The sequence below is a fragment of the Myotis yumanensis genome, unplaced genomic scaffold, assembly GCF_028538775.1.
Source record: "Myotis yumanensis isolate MYYU_CA2020_CCGP unplaced genomic scaffold, mMyoYum1.0.hap1 SCAF_9, whole genome shotgun sequence".
Classification (NCBI taxonomy): domain Eukaryota; kingdom Metazoa; phylum Chordata; class Mammalia; order Chiroptera; family Vespertilionidae; genus Myotis; species Myotis yumanensis.
Window position 1 is genome coordinate 75,379,895 of NW_027223760.1, and position 20,406 is coordinate 75,400,300.

The 20,406-nt window shown below is 37.7% G+C and overlaps 1 protein-coding gene across 2 annotated transcripts in view; it reads left to right on the forward strand.

Annotated features, from left to right (window-relative positions):
- Positions 1-20,406, forward strand: part of SUGCT (succinyl-CoA:glutarate-CoA transferase) — a 527,109-nt gene that overhangs the window by 27,858 nt on the left and 478,845 nt on the right. For both annotated transcript variants that reach the window (XM_070425193.1, XM_070425194.1), the window contains 2 exons: positions 13,415-13,506; positions 19,192-19,335. In XM_070425193.1, coding sequence (XP_070281294.1) covers positions 13,415-13,506; positions 19,192-19,335 — 236 coding nt within the window. The remainder of the gene's footprint in view (positions 1-13,414; positions 13,507-19,191; positions 19,336-20,406) is intronic.

Genomic DNA, 20,406 nt, shown 5'->3' on the forward strand with positions numbered 1-20,406 from the left:
CGCATTCTTTGCAAAAAAAAAAAAAAAAAGGAAATGCAGTTTTTATCACTTTGTATTGGTAAATGTACTTTGTAATAATTAATTGAAATGTAATTATAAAATAAACCAGATGTTTACATTAGCTATGTTTTAAAAATATATTTTCATTGATTACTGGATTTTATTTGATATCTTTCTTACTTGGGTTCCTTTTATTCTTTTGTTTCATTGATCTCTGTTAACTAAAGATGGTGATATTACTTAATTAAATATTTTTCTCTTGGCAATGGGATAAGGCTAAAGGTGATTCTTGTTAATGTATCAGCCAACTGAGTTATTCATTTATCTGAATTTAATTTGAGATGATATTTAGTCTCTGTAAAGAGATTAGTACTGAACATTTTTGTGTTTTTTGCCCAAAATGTCCTTTCGCAGGCTGACGTAGTGCTGCTATTTCGAGTGTGGGAATCTTACTATCGGGAATTGGTTTTATGTGAGAGTCTGGCTGGATTTTTATTTTCTTTTCTACTCATAGAGTGTGTTTAATATTTCTGTCACTTATAATTTGATTTTGTTCCTGAAAATGATAAATAGATAACAATGGTGATTCTCTTTATTATTTAATGATTTTAAGGGGCATCCCAAAACGTGAGCTTCATTTGTCTTATAGGAAATGTTGACTCTTGGGATATAGATGTAACTGCTGATATAGTTTCTTTTTCATAGATTCTATGAAAATATATTTGAATTTTTAATTTGAGGGCAAATTCTCCAATTAATTTTCATTGTATCAGTATGGGTGATAATATTTTTCCCCCTCCTTATTTGAATAAATTTTCTGGGATTTAGGATATTCTCTCTCTCGCTTTCTCTTTCTCTCTCTGAGTATGTACATTATTGCGGGTGTAGTTAAAGTCACTTTAAGCATGATTATCAGAGCCTTTGCAATTGTAGACTCCATTTGGATGATGATAGTTTTAAAGGCTTTTCATTTTTTTTCTATAAAAAACTGCATATTACATGCAAGATGGTGTCTTGATATTCAATTCCTAACTCCTGTCAATCTTGTGAAAACATTTATCTTTATAATTTATGTGAAGAATATCATAGGCATGCACAAAATGGTATAAATACAAAAATATGTAGTAGTACAGGTAATAAGTGTTTAAGTTCCTACTGTCTGCTTAGTGTTATGCCAACTAGTTGGGGAAAATGAACACATACATAAGAAACAATTGTCACCTGGCCAGCATGGCTCAGTGGTTGAGCATTGACCTATGAACCAGGAGGTCACGGTTCGATTCCAGGTCAGGGCACATGCCCTGGTTTGGGGCTCAGTCCCCAGTGTGGGTTGTGCAGGGGGCAGCCGATAAATGACTCTCTCATCATTGATGTTTCTGTCTCTCTCCTTCTCCCTTTCTCTCTGAAATCAATAAGAATATATTAAAAAAAGAAACAATTGTCAGACAAAACATACTTTTATATATTGGCATCATCAAGTTGGGTGTCATAACATAGAATGGTAATTGTGAGATAATGATATATCATCAGTGTAAAGATTTTTTTTTTTTGCTTGGTATGCTTTTGCTGCATTGATGAATACTGCTTAACTCACAAATTTATTTACCTTCTCTGACTAGGAATACATACTTAATAGTATTATATTTTGCTGCCTCTCTGGGATAGAGATTGAGGGATCTAATTTTAAAGGTTATTGAGGTAGCAGACCAAATTAATCACATTTTTGGTCTTTGGACAATGTATGAACTACTGATATTCATGGAAAATATTTTATTAAAGTGGTTACATAGTAATGAGTGTCAACACTTCAATAACTACCTATAGAATTATGGTAAATAGATGTGTGATCTTGGGTAGGGCACTTAGTTTCTCAAAACCTCATTTTTCTCAGTAGTAATTAAAATAGGGTAATAAAATTTACCTCCTTTAGTTCTTATGGGACTGAAATGAGATAATACCCAGAAAGCACCAACATAGTTCCTGAAACATAGCAAGTGCTCGGTCCATGTTAACTATTATTATTACTATTATTACCCCTAAATTACCTTTGTTAGTTGGCTTTATGGAGTTCTTGGGTTAAGTGCTAGTTTTGATTGTTCAGCAGGTTTGCAGGGAGGTGTCTTGCTGTATTGAAATTTACAGGAATCTCATTGGAGTCCTGCTACGGTATGTAATCTTGTAGAAAGTTGCATATATTACAGGTTAGAAATGCTATATTCTTACCCCGAGGGAGAAAGAAATAAAACATACCAAAATGAGGTATGACTGTGAGAATCCTAATTGTTGTGCATATGACAGAAGTACAAACCCTAATAAATGGAAGGTCTGATTGTGGGAAAACTATAAAAGGAATAGGAAGGTTTTTTACAATGCCAACAGGAAAAGTTCAGCGACAAACCATAAGAATGTGCAACTTTGGCCCATTTGCTGAACACATCTCATTTAATTGTCACAGTGGAGGAAAGAGGCTTAAGGGAAATGTCTACAAAACAAAGCACACAAATGAAAAAATAAAACACTTATTAGAGAACTGGCTCTTTAATATGTTTCTGAATTAATCCTATAAAGTAGAAGAGATAGGAGATTCTTCAGAATAGAATAGAACTCTCCTGTTCACATGGAGAACAAGACTTGGAAACTGAAAACTTGAGTGTGAGTCATAGTTTTGCTATTGATGGGCTTTATTGCATTGGACAAGTCCCTTAGCCTGTCTAGGCCTTAGTTTTCTCATCTGAAAAGCAAGAATTTTTGCCCTAAACCCATTCCATTCTAATATTCCTCCCCTGCTGGCCTGGTTGCCCCTAACTGCCCTCCCCTGCATGTCGTTCTTAAGTTTATTTATTTTTTGACATTTTATTGTGGAAAATTTTAAAATCACATTAAAGTAGATAGAATAGTATAATGGCTTTTGGCACATATAACCCAGCTCAATAATGACCATAGCCAATCTTATTTTGTTTACAAAGCCACCTCTTTTCCATCTCTCTAGTATTTTAAAAGCAAATTTTATATTTTCATTTCTAAATATTTCAGAATATATCTGAAAGAGAAGAACTCTTTTTAAAGCATAACTATCCAATGTTATCACATGAAAAATAAAAAATAACTATAATTTAACATTATGAAATATGTAGTTGGTTTTCAGACTTTCCCACTTCTCTTGCTCATTCTTTTTACAATTTCTTAATTTGAATTGGGATCCAAATTAAATCCAATTATTACAATCGATTGGTATGTTTCTTAAATCTTTAATTTTTAGTTCCTCCTCAATCTCTTTTTTTCTTACAGTTTATTTGTTGGGAAGTTTGTATTTTGCTGCTTACATTCCCGTGTTGTTTAACTTTTTCTTTTTCTTTATAAATTGAAACATTTGTGGGCTTGCTCAGATTTAAACATTTTTGGGGGTCAAGAATATTTCATAGATGGAAGTTTCTAATAACAGCAGGAGGAACATAAGGTCTAGCTGTTGATATTTTGCGATGTTAACAGCCATTGATGATGATTGCCTAGATCTGTTCATTAGGAGCTACAAAATGAAGCTATCCTACTTCTGCCATTCCTTCTTCATATATTAGTTGGAAAATTTCTATAAAGGGAATCTTCTCCTCATCAACTATTTGATTACCCTGAAGTATAGTTCATTTAGTAAAGGCAGGATAGATGTAAATTCATTCCACTTACCAATTGTCATGGTAATGAATTTATTCCCTAGTATCCTCCAAGGGTGACTGATGATTTTAAAAAATCATTATAAACTCACAAATTTTAACAAATTTGATGTGTTTCAGTCCATTGAAGCTATTGTCCTTATTGATACCCAAACTATTTCAACTTTGGTCAGTAGGGGCCTTTTTAAGATGGCTTCTGCATCCTTTTAATGATCAATAGTCTTTGACTATTGGTATAACAAGATATTCTAGGTGTACTTTGTACATTTCCTGCCCCATCCTGGAATCAACTATTTCCCAAAGGAATCTTAATTCTTTTCTTTTTTTGGGGGTGTGTGTGTGTGTGTGTGTGTTAATTTTATTATTATTTTTTAAATAATTTTTTATTGTTGAAAGTATTACATATGTCCCCCTTTTCCCCCATTGACCCCCAAGTCCCTCCTATCCCCCCTAATTCCTTTTAGTGGGAAATGGTATTTACAGACCACAACCTAGATATTAGAGATGTTCATTGCTATTGGGTGGTTAGTCTTTGCTTCTAGGTCTTTTCAGTAGACAGATAAGAAAATAAATATATTTAAAAAATTAAATGTATCATGAGTTCATAATTTATCATTTTAATTCAGAAATAATCTATATACCAGAAAATGAGCAGAAACAGAATCCAGATACTTGTATACATTTTGAAAGATTCTGTTCTTTGTTGTCAAATATTTTATTGCCTTCTGTTCTCCTTTTATGTAAAAATATATTGTTGGAGTTTCTGTAGCTGCTGAAATGTTGATATCGGCTAACAGCCATGATATTAACTTCAGACATGCCTGCTTTGTTTTTAAATTTATTACCAAGATAGGTCCTAGTCTTCTTGAAACCTCATTTCTTGTTCTTAAGAGCCCATTATCGACTAGGTCTTTATTTTAAGAGTTCTTTGTTTACAAGACAGACCAGCAGGTGGGGGTGATAAGTAAAATGGAGTGTACAGAGGCCCAGAGGAATGAAAGAGCCTTGTATATGTGGAGAACAGTTAACTGAGTGTGAGTTGTTTTAGAGGAGTGGCAGGAGATGACATACGGAGTGGTGAGGGGCCAGGTGCAAGTGACTCAGTGTGTCATACTAAGAAAGTATTATTTTATCCTGTAGGCAATTTAATAAAAATTTAATAAGGGAAATGACTTGATCAGAATTACATATTCAAAAGGCATTTATAGCCATGTGAAGAATAAACTGAGGTGAGGGACCAGGTAGTAAGCTATAAAAGGGCATAATGTTTTAAATCGATTTGTGAGTTATTTGGCAGATCAAATAATAATGAATTAGTGATTAATTGGTTATGGACACAAACTGAAGGAAAACTGTCCAGGGTGACTCTTAGGATTTTGGATTTTTGCAGATGTGGGGGTGATATTTCGTTCAGTAAAACAGTAAATGTGGAAAATGACTGGTCTGGGTTGGTGGCATGTGAGTGTGACTGAGGTGGCATATGAGTCTGTTTGGGGCATCTTCAACTTGAGCTACCTTGGACTTTTGCACAAAAAAACATTTTTATGTTTAAGGCTCCAGACTTGAGTTAAAATCCTAGTCCTGCTACTTCCTATTAGTGTGACCTTAGACAGGGCACTTAACCTTCTAAGACTCAGCTTTTATAATTGTAAAAAAGGGATAATGGTACCTAACTCATAGGGTTGTTGTGCGAATTAAATGATCTAGTGGACAAACATTTAATAGAGTGCTAATACATGATAACTCAATAAATATTGTTATCATTCTAGATATGGGTGCTTCGAATATCTTGTTTGGACCATGGTATGGATGAGATGCACAGAGAATGAAAAGAGAGGGGACGAGATATCGTCTACTAGGGAATGTGAACAGTTGAACCTGGGAAATGTAGTTGTCTGGACCTTCTTACTCTGTCCTCTACCCTAAACAGGTTATTCCAGGTATTACTGGAGGAAGTACAGTTTAATCTTTGCCTTCTAGCCAAAGAATAAGTGTTAAGTTAGGTAAGTATTAAGTAAGATAAGTGTTATTTCTATTTCCTAAACTCATTTATTCACATTTATTTATTCACACATTTACTGAGATACCCGTAGACATTGTAGGTGCTGAAAAGATATGGCAGAGAACAGACACTTGTCACAGCTCTCATGGTGCTTGCCTTCTAAAGGAGAGGCAGTTGTTCATCAAAAAATAAAAAATATCAGGCTGGAGCCATCTAGGCCCAGCCACCTGGTGTGCAGATGATTGAATAAATTCGTAACCCCTCACCAAATATATATATATAATGTATCAGAGAGTGATAAGTGCTGTAGAGAGAATGAAAATATGATAAAATGTCAGAGTTCCTAGGAGTTTATTTTCGATTGGGCGGGCAGGGAAAGCCTCTTTGTGGATGATATATTTAAGATCAGTAGTAGCCAGCCATGTGAAGAGTAGAAGAAAAAAAACACATTCTAGGTAGTGCAAATGCCTCAGGAAGGGATAAGCTGTTGGGATAAGTCATGAAGGACTCTCTAATCCAGGGATAAGTAGTTCAGATTTACTCTAGGTGACTTGGAAAAGCTCCTAGAAAGCTTTAGGCAGGAAAGTAGTGCACTCTGATTTACGTATTAGGAAGATCACTGTGATCAGAAGAGGTAAGTATGAGGTAGAAGCAGGAGGCTAATGAAATAGTCTAGATCAGTGATGGCGAACCTATGACACGCGTGTCAGAGGTGACACGCGAACTCATTTTTTTGGTTGATTTTTCTTTGTTAAATGGCATTTAAATATATAAAATAAATATCAAAAATATAAGTCTTTGTTTCACTATGGTTTCAAATATCAAAAAATTTCTGTATGTGACACGGCACCAGAGTTAAGTTAGGGTTTTTCAAAATGCTGATACGCCGAGCTCAAAAGGTTCGCCATCACTGGGACTCTAGATGGAACCTTACTTATTTTGTTCTCCTATTTTTGGGCCGAATCCCCATTCTGAAGCTCCTATTTGCATGGAAGTCTCAAAGGTGTCCTTGAATTGATCCCCTGCAGGAGGATTGTGCTGATAATCTAGGTGCTGTGGGCCTGGAGCAGATAGAAAACAAGCAGTGATTACCAACTGAGGGTCTTTAACCAGTTTTTTAGCTATGGGTTCAGGAATGGGGTTCTAGGAGTGTAAGCATATGTTCAATTACTTTTTTCTAGGAAGAATTTATAGCTTCTTACCAGTTTGTCAGAGGGACCTTTGACCTCTGGAAGATTAACCTATGATAGGCAGAGCGTTGAGAGCTGTGGGAGGAGGTGTCATAGGTGGTATAGAAAACAAAAACACCAGTGAAGCGTCTGCTTTTTAAGAGCTCATAAGTTAAGGAGACAACCCAGGTAGACACAAGAAAAATGAGTGAAACCAGAAGTGGGCAGGCCAGATCATCTGGTGTTCAGGCAAATGAAAAGATAAAATATCTTTGCCTGGCTGGCATGGCTCAGTGGTTGAGCATCAACCTATGAACCAGGAGGTCATGGTTTGATTCCTGGTCAGGGCACATGCCCAGGTTGTGGGCTTGATCCTCAGTGTGGGGCATATATGAGGCAGCCAATCAACGATTCTCTCTCATCATTGATGTTTCTATCTCTCCTTTCTCTCTGAAATTAATAAAGATATATTAAAAAAAGATAAAATATCTTTTCCCTTTAGCTTCCTTCCCTTGCATTTTTACTTATAAAGTCCGGAAATGCAAGTTTTGCTCTGTATTAAATGTTCATAAAAACCACAAGATGGCGAGGTTGCTCCTTAAAATGAATGTGAGCACCTGAGGGATTGGAGTGGGGTTGGGAGGGAGGAGAGAGAGAGAGAGAGAGAGAGAGAGAGAGAGAGAGAGAGGAGGGGGAGAATCGATAAGGAAGAGACAGGAGAGAGAGAAGGGGTTAGGGAAGGAGAAGGGAGAGGGAGAGGGAGAGGGGAGAGGGGACAGGGGAGAGGGCCATATAGGAGGGGAGAGGGGAGAGAGGAGAGGGGAGAGGTGTTTCTCTCTGATTTTCCATAACCTCTTTAGTTTTCCTTATCTTCTTACTTGATTATAAAATAGAACTGACATGCTTAAATTTTTCCTCTTTAATTTTGATTATAGTTGTTTTTTTGGAACTGTAAAGTTTACAATTAAAAAGAACTATCTGGCTCCCATGCTTACCATTTTTTCAGCTCTTTATTAAATTATTAATAAATAATTCAGTTCTCACATTGCCAACAGAGTAATCTTTGCAAACTACCATTTTGATAATGTCAGTACTCTGCTTTAAAATTTTCTATTTCTTGTCATAAATATATGTTGATAGTACTGGTAGTTAAGGTAAGTATAATGCAAAAAGGTAGAATAATTTTTGACTCATACTACAAAAATATGTAAATATATTTTATTATTATCTTCTTTTCTAAAATGAACAAGTACAAAAACTTTCCATTTTAATGGGTTATTAAACAACATAATTACAACAACACTTAGACTATTTATTCTCATCATTTCATTGTGCCTCAAGGCAGTTTTTGTTTTTCTCAATATTTTGTGGAAAGGGCAAGCTACTATATTATTAGCATATTAATCAATGAAAATTTATTAGCTAAGTGTATTTAGCTCTCATAGTAAAGTGTATTTTGTTTTACTGTCTTATCAAATTGAATTCTCATAATAAATCTATGAGATAAATGTGACCATTGTGGACACAGAGGCTCAGGGAGGTTAAAGGAATTGTCAAAAATATAGTCGTTGGCAGAGCTATAATTTGAATCCAAATGTTTTCATTCCTAAAACTCATCCTCTTATTCTTCATGCCATACTTCCTGCCTCCACAAGAGTAACCGTTTATTTTTCTCTTTAATAGAAATACTTGGAAGTTAGAACTTGCATTGTAAGGGAAGCACTGCAGTGCACTTTTACTTAGCAAGCTGTGTGTTTTCTGGGTGTGTTTTCCTGCTGGCTTTGTTTGGAAGAGTCCATTCAGAGTAGTGATGGTGAGGGCTTCTGTTTGTCTCATTTGATGGGTTGGGCTCCTGGCCAGAAGCCTGAGCACCTGATTTCCCTACCTGGAGCGGAATGACCATTAGTTCCGTCTCTTGACACACACACACACACACACACACACACACACACACACACACACACACACACAGTGTTCCTGCCTTATGATGGAGTTTCTCTCTGCTCCTGGAGGCCTGTTTTATGCTGGGGATACCAGAGCTTCAAGGCTGGAAGCATGGTTTAGGGTGCTCTTTACAGCTGTGAACTAGCTGTCCTGGAATATAAATTCACTCCTTAAGCTTGACACTCATTTCAATCCCCAGGCCGATGCTCTATTCACTGAGCCAAACCAGCTAGGGCACCAAGTACATTTTTTCCCATTGAATTTTTTAGGGAGTGGAAGGGAGGGAGGGAGGGAGAGGGAGGGAAAGAGAGAGAGAAATAGAGAGAGAAACATTGATTGGTTGCCTCCCATATGTGCCTTAACTGGGGCTAGGGATTGATCCTGCAGCCCATGTACATTCCCTTGACCAGGAATAGAACTTGAGACCCTTCAGTGCATGGGCCAATGCTCTAACCACTTAGCACACCGGCCAGGGTATGATTTTTATCCTTTATCATTTATGGCCTTTCTTGTCTATTTTTTGGAAGAGTTTAAAAAGTATTGATACATCTGGTTAAATGTGTAGTTTAAGTCCAGTATTTTCTTTTCTTTTTTTTAAAATTAATTCTTTATTGTTGAAAGTATTACATATGTCCACCTTTCCCTGCATTGACCTCTCCCAGCCCAGGCCTTCACCCCACTATTGTCTGTGTCCATTGGTTATGCTTATATGCATACAAGTTCATTGGTTCATTTCTTCCCACCTGCCCCACCCTCTCCTGCCTTCCCTCTGAGGTTTGACAGCAATATTTTCTTATTGATTTTATGTCTTGGATGATCTAGCCATTATTGAAAGTGGGATATTATAGTCCCCTGCTATTATTGTATTGCTGTATTTTCCCCTGCATGTCTGTTAATATTTGTTTGATATATTTATATGCTTCTATGTTGTGTGCTTAAAAAGTTATAAATGTTATGTCTTCTTGTTAAATTGACCCCTTTATTATTATATAATGACCATCTTTGTCTTAAAGTATATTTTATCTGATAAGTATAGCTATACCTGCTTTGTTTTGGTTGCCATTTGCATGGAACATATATTTTTATCACTTCACTTTCAATCTGTGTCCTTAAAGCTAAAGTGAGTTTCTTGTAGGAAGCATGTGGTTGGGTCTTTTTGTTTTATCCATTCAGATATTCAGTGTCTTGATGGGAGAATTTCGTTCATTTACATTTAAAGTGATTACTGATAGTAATTATGGACTTACTATTATCATTTTAATTGTTTTCTGGTTGTTTTGTAATTTCTTTTCCCCATTTTTTTCTTTGTGATTTGATGATTTTCTGTAGTTGTATGTTTAGATTTCTGTCTCTTTATCTTCTGTGTATCTATTATATGTTTTTGCCTTGTTTCTTCATCTTCCTTGACTTTGTGTGTTGGTTTTCACATGTTAGCTAAAACAGCTACCTCTTTCAGTCTTTACAGACTGATCTTCTGTAGGAGATGAATCTTATGGATGAGCCCAGCCTGAGCTCCCGGGTGCCTCTGAAGCCTGTGTAATTGCCCCAGACACTCTCTTTGTTGCCTCTCAGTAGTTGAGGGTGTGAGAAGACCCATTAATGTCCCAAAGGGAATGATTGCTGTCAGCACCTAGATGCAGGCTGATTAGAAGCTGGGCCCCAGGCAACAACTGTGAAAGCTTGCAACCCTTCTGCATTGAGCCTGGGCGCATAGCTGTGTGTGGGGGGTGCTCCTTAGCCTTTAAAAAACCCTGCCTGTTTGCTTACTACAGTCCTGTGGAACCCATGAAAGCTTGGCTGGCAGTCTAGCCAGGTGATCCAGGGGCCCATCCCTGAAGAAGTAGCTGCAAAAGTGGGGGCATGAGACAAGCATAGTCGTAGAAGTTCCTTCCAGGGAGTCTGGTGAGTTGGTTTTATTGTTGAGTTAGCTGGAGGGAGAAAGTGGGGGATGTGCCCACTGGTTCTTTCTGGTTCCAGGTGGGATCACAGTCAGCCTCTACAAGTGTATTAATTACTAGGCCCTCAGGTAGCATCTTATAAAGTATGCAGTTACACTCTTTCCAGGGAAGGAGAGACCGGGAGGCAGATGTTTTTTTTCCTGCTCCGTCTGTTCTGAGCCCTGCAGGGGTAGCTGTGGTTAGGGTTCCTGTGCATCAACAACTTCTTTGTTTGCTACAAGTCTGTGGGCCTGAACTCTGCTAGCTATCAGAGCTACTTGTTTGGGGGCCCACCCCTCAGGTGGGAATTTAAGAATTGGGGCATTTACTGTGCTGTTGAAACCCTTTGCTCCTCAGGGAGAAGCTGGGAGTTCGGGGTTCCATCCTAATTGTTTATCACTGTGCCTAGAGTGGGACTTATGACAAGAGTATGTCTCAGCCTTTCCTACCAATTTCGATGTGGGTATTCTCTCCTGTCCAATATTTAGGAATCATTCAACTCGTTTGTGGATTTCTCTCAGAGTGAAGCTCCACGTGTAGCTGTACATTCAGTGTATCCAGGAGAGAAGGAAAATGGCCTTCTATGTTGCCATTTTGGTCAATTACAAAACAAAACAAAACAAAACAAAATAGAAAAAACCCCCATTGTTTTCTTTATTAATTTACTTTTTATGGATTATTTGTGTTTTGGAAATAATATCTTTTATATAACCAGCAGTCATTCATTCATTCATTCATTCATGCAATAAATGTTATTGGATTCTATTCTAGATGCTGGGCATACAACAGTGAGTTGAATAGAAAAAAACCTTGGAGTATATACATTTTAGTAGGGAGGAGACAAAATAAATCAATAAAAAATATGTTATATATCTTGTGGTGATAAGGGTTATCAAGACAAATATAATCAGGGAAGGGTGATAAAGAGTGAGAAGTAAGAGTGTTCTTTCATTAAAGTTTGCTATGGAAGGTCCCTTTGGTAAGAAATTGTTTGAGTGCTGACGTGGAGGATGCGAGGGAGAGAGTTATGTGGGTGTAAGGACTGAAAGAGGGAGCGTGTTCCAGGTGGCTAGAGAAGCAAGCAAGGACCTCTAGACACTTCTTTCCTGATCTTTCTGAAGTAGAGTATGCAAGGAATTTCAGCCAAGAGCTGATGGCTATGAAAGGTTCTTCATCTGGCCACTTTCTGATTGACAGATGGGATTTGGAAACAGATTCATTCATGTAGCTCCTAATATAACCTTTATTATTCCACAGTAAGCACCAGGACTGAGGAGAGCAGGATAAAATATTTTTTTGTGTTTTAGCTGATGGCAAAAAAAAGTGATACCTTTTCTGTCTCTTTGTAACATAAAAATCACTGTTAGAAGATGTTATCATTTTATTCATGCTCAGGTTTTTAATTATTGATATATTTTTTATATACTTGAGATAATATGCAAACAGAACCTAGGGAGACATTTTTTTTCCACTTTGTATATTGTTTTGTATAGAACAAGAATAGCAAATACCTGTTGGAGTCTGGAAGGTAAGTTAAATGAATGAAACAGGCTGAGGCATAAAGGAGTGAGTGGTGGTGGAGACTGCCAAATTGGAGAATTTATGCCCTGTGTAAAAGGGAAGAGCTATTATTTAACTCTTATTCTTGCCATGTGAGAACGTGGGCCTAGTTATTATTTTCTGATTTTTCAAAAAATGCCTGCAGGGGTTCTTGTTCCAGCATTAAGAAGGGTTCAGCAATCTGGAGAAGGCTGTGCGTAGATTAAATAGGAGTCCAGAAACGAAAAATAATTTTGAAAGGCATTTGGGGGTCAGAGGAACTTAGCTTAAAGCAGTGGTTCTCAACCTTCCTAGTGCCGCGACCCTTTAGTACAGTTCCTCATGTTGTGGTGACCCCCAATTTCATTGTTACAAATTGAACATAATTAAAGCATAGTGATTAATTACAAAACAATATGTAATTATATATGTGTTTTCCGATGGTCTTAGGCGACCCCTGTGAAAGGGTCGTTCGACCCCCAAAGGGGTCGCGACCCACAGGTTGAGAACTGCTGGCTTAAAGGAAACTAAGATCTATGTTCTAAATTCTAAGGTTTCCTCGTCCCAGGACCCCATGCTTTTTATTAACACAACTTGTCTTGAGGCAAGGCAGAGATATACACTTCAAAGGGTCAGAGTTTGGTACAGAATCCATTGTCAGAATGGGGGAATTAGCCTACGGCTGTTCAGGTGTTTGGCCAGTAGGAGGCAATAACATGTAGATTAAGATGCCCTTTAGCTGTCTGGCAGCCAAGAAATCAATTTAATGTATCCTATTCAGGTTTGGGGAAATGCCCTTGCCACTCCAGATGATTCAGCCCTGGTGAACATGCTGGAATTGGCTTCTGGCAATGCCAGAAATTTTTATTTTTTGTGCTAACTTCTGATTTTTAAATGTTCTAAACAATAAAAAGATTTGAAAACACTCTTCAGACTAGACTTGACTAAGACATTCGTGCAGGTGTACAGTCACCAGTTTGCGACCTTCTGGGGTACAACACCATAATTAATGTTTACGACCTTTTTCAAGGGATTGTGTTGATGGTAATAGCAACAGAATGCTGCAGGATTTCTGCACACAAACGGTTTTAAACACACCATTGTACTACTGCTCTCCTTACACGGTGCTGAATGTGTCTGTTCTTATTGTGTTAGGGTATGGCCAGACAGGTCCACTGTCTCAGCGGGCTGGTTATGATGCTGTGGCCTCTGCTGTCTCTGGTCTGATGCACATCACAGGGCCTGAGGTAGGTATCCTTCTTAAGATTATTCATAATTTTTAACCAGGTGTTCCAAAAGGATTTTCAGTCTTTACTAACCCATTAAACTTGAGTTAATTTTAGAAAGAGTCCAAGGAAAGCGAATGACTTACTAAAATTATCTATGTGCCCTAGATGTGAATATGGCCTCATAGAAAATAACACTCTTTTTAGCAAGAAGCAATAGAGTGTAAACACATGTTGCATGTGTGTTATGTCCTTCAAGTTCAACATAAGCACCTTCATGCAATTTAGGAATAGTATTTCTGTGAAGTAGAATGGCTGGCTAGACTGGTGCACAGATGTCCACTTCTACAGAGTGCCTTCACTTGGCATGTGTACGTAGTGGAGGGTTTCTTTTTCCCTCTGGAATAATGTAAGTTGTCATTTATTTTAAGACTTATTAATAATGCCTCAGGTGTAGTTGTGTCTGATTGTTATGCGCATTAGATTCTGACAGTGAAAAAGTTAATTTGATTTCATAGTAATCCTTCTTCATTGATGACAGGTAGGGAAGTTCCTAAAAGGTACATAGGTGGCCAAAATGTGCTTGGTTAGAGCAGACTCTTAGAAAATGCACACTTGGGGAAAATAATAAGAAAGTAATTAAAGTTAAAAAAAGGTGTGAAAGCCTAGTAAATAGAAATACTAAAAGACATTCATTTCCCAAACAGAATAGATTGATAGTCTTAAAAAACTGTTTCTAGTAGGTGTTTCTTCCCTGAATTACTTGCTTCAGTTAATTCTTCAGAAAGTATTGCTGTAGTGTTAGGATAAATAGGCAGAGTGCCTTTGTCTTGTTTTCTTTTCTTTTTTTTTAACGTCTACTTCTTTCTGTTAATTTTAAAGCAGGTGCTAGGATTTTAGCGACTTTAAGTATAAGGTCTTTTGTATTCTTCTTCTCTTTTATTTTCACCAGTCTTAGAAAAAATGTGTATGGCCTTTCCTTAAAATATTCAAGTGCACTGATTTTCTTTCTATCCCTTGAGAGAATAGAGCATGGATCTCTCTCTCTTTATCTTATTAAAGTTCTTTTATGTATAAGGCATGATTGTGAGTGGTCTTATTTAAAAGCACTGAACTCAATTGTGAATATGTGAAAGGATCTTGGATTTTTAAATTTGTATATTCAAAACTTAAAATGTATTAACACAAAAACAACTGAGGTAGGTGAAGGACTACTGTGGCTCCTTTAGTACACTTTTTCTTGAGATACCATAAGGACAGCACCCCAGCACTCAGCTTATTTAAATGTTGAATTTGTTATCGGTGGAAGTGGGGTACCCCTTTCCCCACTGAGTGTTGGGGGTGGTGTTCTTATGATATCTTGAGGAAAATAATTTTCTGAGACTCCCATAGGAGGATGAGTGATTTTTATTTGTTTACATCCCAGGGTTTTCAAAGCCCCATTTCCCTTAATCCAGACTTGGAAGAAGTGCAGCTGGGGATCCAGTAGAGCTAAAAGCCAAGTCTGTCCAGCGTTTCCGTTCCATGTTGCAGCCAGGTCCAGTTCAACATTTGACTATTTGCAGCCCATTAGTCCATTGTGTGTGGGGGTGCACCTGGGATGGGTCCTGTGGTTGAACGCAGGGAGCTAAGCCTAAGCCAGGAGCCAAGTGTGCTGAGAAGAACCAAGAGCTCGAACTCCTTGTTTAGGGGATTAAATATCTCAAATCTTTGCACATTTGCTGTGGCCACGCCCATTCTGGCCAGTGACCCATGTTCACAGGTGTTGCTGACAGCAAGCATCTTTGCTAGTTCCCCCAACTTTCCTGGGCATGGGTCTATCTCCCCCCCCCCCCCCAAAATGTCCAGGCCCTTCCCCCAGGAATCTGTGGGGAATACACTACTGGTTCCCGGGGTGTGTAAAGCTTTAGCTTCCTGGTGAAGCTGCCTAAATGACATGCCTATACTATTTGGTCTTCCCTTTGCTCCTTTCCTGTTATTAATAACTAGAGGCCTGGTGCATGGGATTCGTGCACTGGTGGGGGGCGTGGCCTGCAGGGATCGACCAGCTGTGGGAGTGCCGCTCATCCCGGTCAGCCTATCTGCTGTGGACCCGCCCTCTGAGCGGCTGCTCCCTGGTCTGGCATCTTCTGTGGAGCCGGAGCACTCGCCTCTCCAGGGGACCCGGTTGGGGCCGGGCCCAGGGACAATAGCACTGAGAGGCCCGCTTCCCAGCCTCCAGTGTCAGCTCTGTGAGCCCAGCAGCGGTGCTGTGCTGCCTGTGGGCTTTCGCAGGAGGCGACAGGGAGTGAGGAGGAGGAGCCTGGGGTGAGGAGGCGAGGATTGCAGCTTGGGTTTCTCCCTGTCGGCCTGGGGTTTGCAGCGGGAGCAGCTGCTCATCCCAGTCAGCTGAGCAGCGCTCCCACTGTGGTAGCGCACCGACCACCAGGGGACAGCTCCTGTGTTGAGTGTCTGCCCCCTGGTGGTCAGTGCACGTCATAGCAGCTGGTCGACCAGTCGTTCGTTAGGTTGCTGGGCTTTTATTATATAGGATTAGGTTAATTACAACACTATCAATAGGACAAAAAAGGACTTTTAAGTATATATGAATACCAATATAGAAAGGGAGTGTACATTGGGAACATTGTTTTGAAATATCCAGATTATGCATGGATAATATTTACTTTCTTCAAATTCCTCTCATTTGGAGGATGCTCATACTTGGTTATTAAACCTGCAACTTCTAGGGTAGGGACAGTGTCACAGGCTTCTTGCTCTCCAACCTCACATCTAGTCTATGGTTTTACAACCGTATGCCAACACTCGCTCCACTTCTAAAATCTGCGCACGGACCCTCTCTTTCCCAGACTCAGCTTCAGTCATCCTGGGCTTGTCTCTCCCCTGCTATGTTATCTGGGAACTTTAACCCTCACAGTTTTTTTGTTAAGTCCAGTTCCTCTCATTATCTTTATTATCTTCATTGATGACCTATTTAATGTCTTCATTGAACAGTCTTGGGAATCGGAAAACCAGAATTTGAACTTTCATTTTGTCTTCAGTGTAACATTAGATAAGTTGTCTGATTTCAGTTTTCACTTCTGTAAAATAGGGAAAATACATTTTTATTTTTATTTTAAAATATTTTTATTGATTTTAGAGAGGAAGGAAGAGGGAGAGAGATAGAAACATCAATGATCAGTTGCCTCCTGCACACCCCACACCCGGGATTGAGCCTGCAGCCCGGACATGTGCCCTGACTGGGAATTGAACCGTGACCTCCTGGTTCACAGGTTGATGCTCAACCACTGAGCCACACTGGCCAGGCGGAAAAATATATATTTTTAATTGGTAGTGATAAAGTTGTGAACTGATGGTAGAGGCATCACCTGAATTATATGAAAAAACCACGCTGAAGTCTAATTCAAATGCCTATTTATAGGCAGGGAAGTGAAGCTGCTTAGGACTAGATTCTATAGCTCTCGGTTCAGTGTTTCAACTATTAAGTGGGATTTCCTTCATGTAAGGGAAAGAATACTTTATGAAAATTAATTTTGTGACTGTGTTAAAAGCATAATTTTAGCTTCAGTGAGTAATTTGAGTAGAGTGTGTGTTTAGAAGATTCATATACTGTAATAATTTCAGAGTTTGTTCTTACGAACTGTGAAGGCAGAGACTGTGGTGACTGTGTTCATGTGCACTAAAATCCTCATTTGATATGAATGTGCCACTTTTTGTTCTCCATGTTGTTCTTTGTACTTCTAAATAAGTTTTTCCTACTAATTAGGACTGTAAATAATACTTACAGTGGTTTTTATAATCAAAATATTAACCTTGGAAACTTAATTTTCTGTTGATTGTTTTTCCAAATTAATTTCATTTTTAAAATATATTTTATTGATTTTTTACAGAGAAGAAGGGCGAGGGATAGAGAGTTAGAAACATCGATGAGAGAGAAACATTGATCAGCTGCCTCCTGCACACTCCCCACTGGGAATGAACCCGCAATCAAGGTACATGCCCTTGACCCGAATCGAACCTGGGACCCTTGAGTCCGCAGGCTGACGCTCTATCCACTGAGCCAAACCAGTCAGGGCTAATTTCATTTTTAATCCCTACTCTACTCAGCCAATAATCAAAGTCTAAGAATTCAAATTTCTAAGTATCTCTTGAATCCATCCATCCTTCTTTCTCTGTCCTTAATTGAGGTTCTCATCTTCTCTCTCCCCCTCTGAACTATTGCCAAATTATTTTATGAATCTCCTAGCATCACACCAAGAGTCTTTTAAAAAGTCCCATTTTTGTAGCCTTTTATATTCATAAAGTGCTTTGATGCATCTTTTGTTATTTAATTCTCATATCTACCAATGAGGTAGATTTTATCATTACCCTCATTAAATAATTGAGAAAAAAGTAAGAAAGGCCAGGACTTTTCCAAAAGTATTGAAGTTAGCAAATGGTGGAAGAATTCATATTTCAGAAAATAGGTCATTAAAAAAATTAATGTGCTCCCAGGTAGAAACAATATTTTCTGTGGACTACATTAGTATAATGAATTACTCAGTATGAAATAAATGTATGACTTATAGACACAGATACATTTAAGAATAATTATTTATTTTGAAAATGAAACTACTTAAAAAAGAAAGTTTTAACATTTTTGTTGTTTTATAAGTAATTAGGTTGAGTAATAGGCTAAGGAGAAAAATGCTTGGTGACTGGACTAGCTGCTATTATTTTTTAAAAATAAAAAACACTAAGATTTCTGCCATCTCAAAATTGTCATATTTTATTTTTAAAGAAATAATTTAGGTTTTACTTTTCAACATTGTTATTTTTAAAAGTTTTGTACTTACAGAAAAGTTACAAAAATAGTACAGAAGGTTCCAATACTCTTAATTCATAACCTTCATCATTACCCTATACTGTATATCCTTCACCATTTTGTAATATTAACACTACAAAACCATAGCACAATGAATGATCAAAACTAAGAAATTAACACTGGTACAAAATTATTAACTAAACTCTACACTTTATTCAGATTTCCGTAGTTTTCTAAGTAATGTTCAGGCTTTACTTTTAATGAGTTTTTGAATACATGGATAAATACGGGGATGACGGAGTATAAGAAAATAACATTGATAATAATGACCATGGAGAAACACATGAATGAATATGAAAAGTGAGTAATTGGGAAGACTCTTAATATTTTATTTTATACTTTTTCCTTCCACTGTAATTGTATATCGTAAGTCTTGAGTAAAACTTTCCTTTTCTTATGCCTTAGTTTTACAGGAAAATCACCAAAGATTGTTCTTACAAAAGAGTTTTGTTAATGTATTAAAAGAGATAAATACATTTAAAGCGGTTTCTAAGAGACTATAAAAAAAAAATAAGTCATTCTACTAACAATATTTAGAATTATAATTTAGTAAAATATAAACAAGGTAAAATGTATTAAAAAGAACTTAAGACATGTTTACAAATTTTATTTTATTTGGTTTGTCTTTGGTTGGTACGGGATAGGGCAAGAAATTCAGCAAATATACAGTAAATATAAATGTATTCTTACCACCAAGAGATATCTATAGTAGTTTGTTGTATTTCTTTAGTGTGTGTTTGCATATACAATTTTTTCTTCTATTTGACCTTAGAATACTTGAGAAATCATATGATGGTTTTAATTCTCAATTTTCTCTGTTTTTCTCAACCCAACTCTTAAATCAGGACGGAGATCCAGTTCGTCCAGGAGTGGCCATGACCGATCTTGCCACTGGCCTGTATGCATATGGAGCCATTATGGCTGGATTGATACAAAGATATAAAACTGGAAAAGGACTGTTCATTGATTGTAACCTACTGTCATCTCAGGTACCAATCCAAATAACATTTTAGATAATGTAGTAAAAGCATGTATCTGGGTTATACTTTTTCATACTACATACAGTGAATCACATCTGAAAAAATAGAAAACAAAACAGAAAAAAACAAAAAGCTGTTTTGTTTTGATGTATTTAATTGTTGTCATATTAAAATAATCACAAAAATGTTGTTGTATGTAGACATTGCCACTAAACTAGATTTTAGAGACAGTTTTTATTGTAATAGATCTATTACAAGAGTATAAGTGTTTCTATTTTATTGTCACACTAGAGGCCCAGTGCACGAATTTGTGCACGGTTATGGGGGTCCCTTGGCCTGGCTGGCGATTGGGGCTGATCAGGGCCGTGGAAGGTTGGCTGGGGGGAGGGGCCACAGGAGGTTGGCTGGCTGGGGGGAGGGACCGTGGGAGGTTGGCCAGCCGGCCCTATCGGGGCTTATCAGGGCTGGTTGGCTGGGGGAGGGATCGCGGGAGGTTTGCTGGCTGTGGGAGGTTGATTGTGGGAGCACACTGACCACCAGGGGGCAGCTCCTGCATTGAGCGTCTGTCCCCTGGTGGTCAGTGCATGTCATAGTGACCTACCAACTGGTCGTTCGGTTGTTCAGTCGGTCAGTTGGTCGGTTGCTTAGGCTTTTATATGTATAGGTGAGCTCTGTGACTTATTTTGACCAAGATTTCTTCACCTTCTTTGTGGTAGGACCCTTTGGGTATTCTGGTGAAGTCTGTAGACATTTTCTCAGATTTTTTTTTTAAATATATAAAATGATATAGGTAGGTGTACAAAGGAAGCCAATTATATTGAAATGTAGTTATTTCAATGTAAAAACAAATTTTTGCTATATCATTTATAATTCATACTGTATACATTAATGTGTTATACCATTTACATTAAACCACAAGATCTAATAGTGAGTCCAATAACTATTGTCATTTGAGGTATTGAGCATAAACAACATTTAAAATAGATGCAATAACTATAATATGATATGAAAATGTGTATATTATTTATTAGTGATCAAGTCATAGGTATTACTATGGTACCTGTCCTGTGTTTGTTGATT